Below are 7,169 nucleotides of genomic sequence, written 5' to 3'. Positions count from 1 at the left end.
TGGTAAACTGTGGTCAATGTCATGAGACAAAGTATATGTGAACTGCTGTATGGAAAGTGAATTTGCTCTGTAAATCTTCACCCAAATCACAATTAAAAAAAAAAATGTACAGACCTGCTATACACTGCAATGGGACAATGACACTTGCATCTAAAAAAGTAAGACATCTGGAAACAGAAACAAAAAACTTACAAATCAAACTCCTTTAAATCATATTGTCTCACCTAGATGTTTTAATGGGAACAAAAGCTGATTTTATAGGGAAAATAATTTATTAATATTCTATTAGAAATTTAATTTTTTATTTATATATGTATTCTACAATGATTTGCTATATCTGGGTATGATTTTTATTATATTTTGAGGAAAAATCTTATTCTTAGAAAATGTATCTCTAAAAGTATGTTACATAATTGAGAATTTTTATTTGAGTCATTCAAAATTATCTGAAATAGTGACATGAAACTCAAAGGTTAAATACAACTGAAGAGTATTAGAGACTTTTCCTGAGAACAGTTCATACAGAAAAGGTCTCAGGCCTTTATTTATACAAATAAAATGATAAAGAATAATGAAATTCTTTATGTACTCATATGGATAGATTCCTAAGATACATGGTTAAATTAAAAAATCAAAATGAAGAACTCTTAACTGTATGACCCATTCATGTATACAACAACAAAAAGAAAACAGAATATACGCACTTAGTTCTATAAAAAGAACTATCTGTGGAAAATTGGAATTGGTTATAACATTATGTATGCCTCTACAGAGAAAAATTGGGTGCCTGAGGAATTAGAATGGAAGGGAAACTTTTCACTGTATACCTTTTCAAGACTTTTGAACTGTGAACCAAACAACATATTTCTCATTCAAATAAAATATGCTTAAAATCAGAAAAACAAAGACACAACAAACAAAACGGCCATAAAATACAACAGCTTGTACATAACGAAACTGAAAAAGAAATCACCTATAAAAGAAATTCCTGAAAAAAAACAAAGGGGGGGGAGTTTAAAACAAGTAAGAGAAAATAAATAGAAATAGCACAAACGATATGCAAAAATATTACCCACAGGAGGATCTTTAGTTTTTACATGCAATTGCCACCAAAAAGTAAGAACGAACAAAAGAAAAATCAAATGATGGTAGTATTTAAGTTGTTTCACAGGTGTAACTAAAACTTTGAAACATTAAGGCTTTGTGAAAAGTACAAAAATGAACCCTGAAATGGTTTGCCAATGAGATAATGTCTGGAAATCCACTCAAATATAATAAACCTAGCATTCTGTAATAGCCCACAACAAAGAAAGAAGTAAATTATTAATCAACATTGTTTATTTTGTGTTCAAGTTACTTTCTGTTCACTTGATAAATCAAAAGGATCCAAATCACAACAAAACATATTTAAAAAGGTATAAGGGTAGACAAGACTCAACATTCTTCTTAACTCATGAAGGTCTATTTTTAAGCTAAGGAGGTTCTGGTAGCATAGTGGGTAAGGCATTTGGCTGCTAACCAAAAGGTCATTGGTTCAAACACACTAGCTGCTCTATGGGAGGAAGGTGAGGCAATCAACTTCTATAAAGATTTATAGCATTGGAAACCCAATGGGGGTTGCTAGGAGTCAAAATCAACTCAATGGCAGTGGGTTTGGTTTGGTTATATATAAGCTACTCAACCTGCAAAGTCCAAGAATGCATCTTCTCCCAAAAGAAAAGAAAAAAATGAATACTGCACAAAGAGAAATGAAAGTTCAAGACAAAGTAATACATCTAATTGGCTAATTTAAAATATTAATTCTTGGACTTCTGGGAAGATTACAAAAGTCAACCATACTAAGTGTGATTTCAAGTTACCATGAAACAAAAAGCCCAATAAAAAATGGATTTGAATTTTAACTTTATATAAAGCTTCATGAATACTAAAGTTAATTTTATACTGATGATTACAGTTTTCATATTACTGCTATTCTCTATGTCCCTTAAAATCAAAAGAAAAATAAATTCTTGTCCGTATCATAATTTCTAAAGTATTTTCCCGTGTATAAAAATAAAATAAACACTATAAAATAAGGGAATGGGGGAAAAAAAAGACACCTTTTATTAAAGAACTTACTAGAAGAAGAAGCCAGGAGGTACTGAAATTTTTCACTCACCAATCAGTATACTGCTGATATAAACGGGCTGTATAAAATGACTTAGCAATGCTCCCTGTACACCAAGCACTTCCCATCTTGTCAATTTATCACTTGAGGACATACTGCTTACTCGATTAATGATGTCTGCAGGACAATAAACAGTCAGATAAATTTTGCCTTCAACAGCCACATGAAGACTCAGTTCTTCATTAGCTTCATATGCAGATACAGAATGTGGATTAAGACGTCTAGAAAGAGAGAGAAAGAACATGTGTTCCTTCAAAAAACCAAATTGCCAAAGTGAAATCTACATACACCTAACAATTATTCTCTAACATGTTTAACTTTCTAGTATACATTTAATTCAAGTAACAGAAACAGCTGCAAATACAAAGCAAGACAGGAATGGTGTGACTGGGTTCCACAAGATTAGTAAGAAAATTACCCATAATATATTTAAAGCATAGACAGTTTTCATATTATTGCTATTCTCTATGTTCCTTAAAATCAAAAGAAAAATAAATTCTTGTCCGTATCATAATTTCTGAATTATTTTCCTCTGTATAAAAATGAAATAAACACTATAAAATAAGGGAATGGAAAAAAAAAAAAGACAACTTTTATTAAAGAATAATCTCCAATAAAATATGTTAAACCAATAAATCTAAATTACTTTTCTTGAAGTTTTCAGGGAACATTCATTGCCCTGTTTTCAAAAGTATTACTAGAAGGATTTTTACCAAAATATTATTCATGGTTATCTCTGGATGTTCAGACTTGATATAAATTTTACTTTCTTTTTATGTTTGTCTATATTGTTCAAATTTCATGCTGATACTACCTATTCATCCAATAATTACATTTTTGACACAAATTACGAAATCTTAAAAGTAGAAATGAGTAAAAGATTTTCAATGACAGAAGAGAAGGTGGTGAAGTATATGGAATTTTTAAGTAGTTTAAGTAATCGATCGGGAGGGGTAAAAGGAAGAAGGGGGAAGAGATTTGTTGGTTCCACTTAGGCTAGAGAGAGAATATGAGTAGACACGAATTTACTTGTTCTGTATTTGGTGGAGGAATTCAGAATACATCCACTCCTCACTTATCAACATGTTTAGGTTCCAAAGACCAGGCTGCTATATGAAAATCATTGTAAGAAATGGAGGATGACCACATCAGATCACAAAATTTAGGTTGACTACATCATTACATAACTACCAAACTACATCATTATGTAACTGTCAAACACTGAGAATCATGGCCCAGTCAAGATGACACATAACCTTAACCATCAGAGCCAATGTTATTTTTGCCTTACACCTTGGGATTTTTTACTGCTAGACATACAGTGTTAACATGCAAAGTAACTGGACAGATCTTTTACTATTGTTGTAAATCTAAAATGTTGGAAAATGAAATAGTGGTTGAGGAGTATGGATATATGGCATGGCCATCTTAGCTGCTTTTTAAACAACTTCCATAACACTTACAATTGTGACTTAATCTGGGCCGATCCTTTAGGCAATTGGCTCATATAGAGATAGATGTTAACATCCTGTTTGAGAGTGAGTAGATTAGAAGCTGGTTCTATACAAAAAATTGATTTTTCCATCATAGCAGGATTTTTGCTGTAGAAGAGTAGAAGTTGTCTATAAAAGTACCTAAAACAAAAGAGTTACAGCTTTGTTAAGTATTAAAATTTATAAATAATGTATCTTAATGACCATGATATCCATACAGGTCATGAACAATGTCCCTATTATGCCAAAAATTTTCCTATTAATAAGAATTCCTAAAACTGTCTTAGCTTCATTAACAAAAATTTCAGCTCCTCAAGAAGTGTTTATTCATCTGGATCTCAGTCCACCTGTAACTTGCTTAAAGCACCAATCCTTAACTACTACTTTACTCCCATTTCATATCTGACCTCTCAACAATCATATCCTGCAAATGCCTCCTCTGGTAGGACCCATTTCTCTACTGATTCTTTTTTTTTTTTTTTAACAGTTCTGCTGTCTGCCTCCCTGGTGGAAGCCAATTTTTTGCCTTGCTTCTATTCCCTCAACCCAGCCCAGCTCCTTAGTGGTTTTGAAGAGAAAAACGCAAGAGCACATGGACAATACACTGAACACTGTAACTTGCATTAACAATATAAGCATTCATAGGAGTAGCAGATACCCTGACAGACTATAAGTAATGTAATCAAATCAAATCAAATACCATTTTGCTTATTAAGAAAACAATGATTTTAAGATGTAATACATTAAATTCTATCATCAGTAACATGCAATAAAAATTAACAAATAGTATACAACAGTGTCAAGCATAGGAAGGAATAAATATAAAAGTAGTAGCTTTAAAGAGGTCAAATAATTCAGTAAGGACCAAAGGGACTGGGTGAGACAATGAGTTGCATTACTCTCACAGACTTCCCTACTAACTTTCAAGATTTTCTTTTAAGGATTATTTTCTTAGTATTAGAAATACATACTGGTGTATTTCAGGTAAAATAATAGGTCTAATTTTGTCCTAAATACTCAAAGAAAATAACAAAAACAAGTTAGGATGCATAGATTAAATGAGAAGAGCAGAATGTTAATAATTGTTAAAGTTGTATGATGGGACACATTATCCTATTCTTGTGTGTGTTTGAAATTTTCCATAATAAAAAGCTCTTTAAAATGTAACCTCAATGGTTTAGAACAAAATCTTCTGGATACTGTGGGAAGTAACAATTATTTCCCATTTTTCAGGTTTTTATATGAAGAGACTTCCAGAAAGTAAAATTCTGGCTTATCTTTCCTTCCTGCTATTCACTCCTCTTATAAGAAGCAGTGTGACTGATGGGTAACTAGGCATGTTCACTAGTCCTTCTCTCTTTGAGATCTGCCAGCCTAAAGAATATCTTATCTACATTCTGCTGTATGATAAACCTCTCAAGGACCTTATGAGTAGAAATATGTTAGTTTCTAGTCATGCCGTTTCATACCAAAACAAAACCAAACTCACTGCCATCGAGTCAATTTAGACTCCTATCAACCCCTCCTTGGGTTTCTGAGGCAATATCACTACGGAAATAGATTGCCCAATCTTCCTTCCAAGGAGTGGCTGGTGGATTTGAACTGCCAGCCTTCTGGTTAGCAGTCAAATGTCTTAGGCGCTACACCACCAGAGGTATGGCTAATTAAGGAGTAAAATATTACCAAATCTACTTGTCCAAATTTAAAGCTATCTCCTCCAAATTTATAATTAGTAATAATAATAATAAAAAGATTGCAGAATTCTTAATTGAGTTCACAAAGTCTTAATAATGGAGATCACCAAAATCCAGACCAGACATCTTATTACAGTTATTATGATAAGGTTTATAAAGGTGACATGGAAATAATCAGATGACTTGAATAAGCAAGAGAATGTAACAACCCTGATCAATGAATACTAAAATTCCATTTGTAAATAAAATGATTTGTATGCTGTTCCTTTGGGCTGAGAGCTTAATATGTGATGGTATTTAAAGATACGCATTACCTTACCTAAGGAGAGACCTTCTTGCCGTAACAACAGCATGAGTGTCATGCAACACTCTTCCGTTTGTCTCAATGCACTGGCTGTAATTGTATTCACCTGTACCTACCGCTACAACTTCATGCTGTCCAGCTGGAAGGAAAAAAAAAAAAAAGATAAACAGTAGCGTGTTGTTTTGACTTTCTTCTTCCTTATCTTCAATTTCTATCCCTATGTCACCATTTTTAAGTTAATACAATAAATTAGGTAAAAAGACAGAAAAATAATCCCATGATTTCAAATAAGAGTTGGAAAGTCTATTAAGAAGCAAACATTTAAAAATACTTCAGTAATATTTTAAATATAAATTCAAATGTTTTGTATTATGTTACATCATCTATTTTTTTTTTACAATAAACAGAATAACCTTGGCTTTCAAATATACATTTATTTTTCCTACATCAAATTTATTTCATCTGCAAAGACAATTCATTTGCCATTCTTCTATATTAAGCACACTGTTTTTATGTTTTTTTTCAATCCACTCAAACTCTTTATAAATCAAATTACAGTATCTTTCTCTGCTCTACAGAAACTTTTTTTTTTTTTTTTTTTATCTTTCTCTGCTCTACAGAAACTTTTTTTTTTTTTTTGGAAGAAACAAGAACCTTATGCTTTTCCAAGGAATTTTACTTCATTCACCTTTTTTTGTTATGGCCCATTTATTTCCTTGAAACTTCATGCTCAAAAGACACAATTCAAACTGGCAGCCTTTTTCCCTGTTACATTCTTACTATGAAGCCTTTCTATAGCTTGTGCTAGCTCACTGCTTTCTTTCCCCTCCATCTCCTAAATAATCTCCCCAAATATCTTGCTCATTCTGGTTTTCACTTCTATGCTCTGGTAGTATAGTGCCTAAGGCGCGTGACTGCTAACAAGAAGGCTGACGGTTCAAATCCACCAGCCACTCCTCGGAAGGAAGGTTAGGCAATCTACTTCTGTAGTGAAACTGCCTTGGAAACCCAAGGGGGGGGAGCTATGAGTCGGGTCTGACTCGATGGCACATAACAACAACAACAACAGTCTTTCAAAATTCAGAGTCACATCTACAACTCAAGGGCTTTCACGAAGTCAACAAACATTTCTGAGCTTTTACCAAGTACCAGGCACTGCAGAAGACACTAGAAATAAAATGGTGATCAAGATAAGTCTTCAGAAAGCTTCTAGCAGGATAGGAAAAAAAAAAAAAAAAGAACCACAAATTGTGATACTTTGACGTCATATTAGGCTGATGTAAAGAATAATGAAGAAAAGTTTACTTAAGCTTCAACATGAAGAGTTAGAATCATGAAGAGTGAAACAAAGGGCATTCTAGTCAAAAGAATCAGCAAGCACAGACCCTGGTGAAAACAGCCAGCCATGTAAGGGGTTGGGGTTGAAGAAAGTGGCAAAAGATAAGATTAGAGAGAGTGAGGGATTATAAATTATAGTAAGGAATTTGACCTAAAAGCTATGGGGAAGCTAC

The 7,169-nt window shown here is 32.9% G+C and overlaps 1 protein-coding gene across 1 annotated transcript in view; it reads right to left on the bottom strand.

Moving 5' to 3' along the window:
* ADAD1 (adenosine deaminase domain containing 1) overlaps window positions 1–7,169 on the bottom strand; it is a 74,242-nt gene that overhangs the window by 39,839 nt on the left and 27,234 nt on the right. Inside the window, exons 6-8 of the mRNA XM_007946454.2 lie at window positions 5,674–5,797; window positions 3,631–3,801; window positions 2,159–2,388 (exon numbers count right to left, since the gene is read on the bottom strand). Coding sequence (XP_007944645.1) covers window positions 2,159–2,388; window positions 3,631–3,801; window positions 5,674–5,797 — 525 coding nt within the window. The remainder of the gene's footprint in view (window positions 1–2,158; window positions 2,389–3,630; window positions 3,802–5,673; window positions 5,798–7,169) is intronic.

The sequence above is a fragment of the Orycteropus afer genome, unplaced genomic scaffold (genome assembly GCF_000298275.1).
Source record: "Orycteropus afer afer isolate SDZICR_OR568_19922 unplaced genomic scaffold, OryAfe1.0 scaffold00162, whole genome shotgun sequence".
Classification (NCBI taxonomy): Eukaryota; Metazoa; Chordata; class Mammalia; order Tubulidentata; family Orycteropodidae; genus Orycteropus; species Orycteropus afer.
The sequence above is the reverse complement of the archived record's forward strand: the minus strand, read 5'-3'. Positions and strand labels throughout refer to the sequence as shown.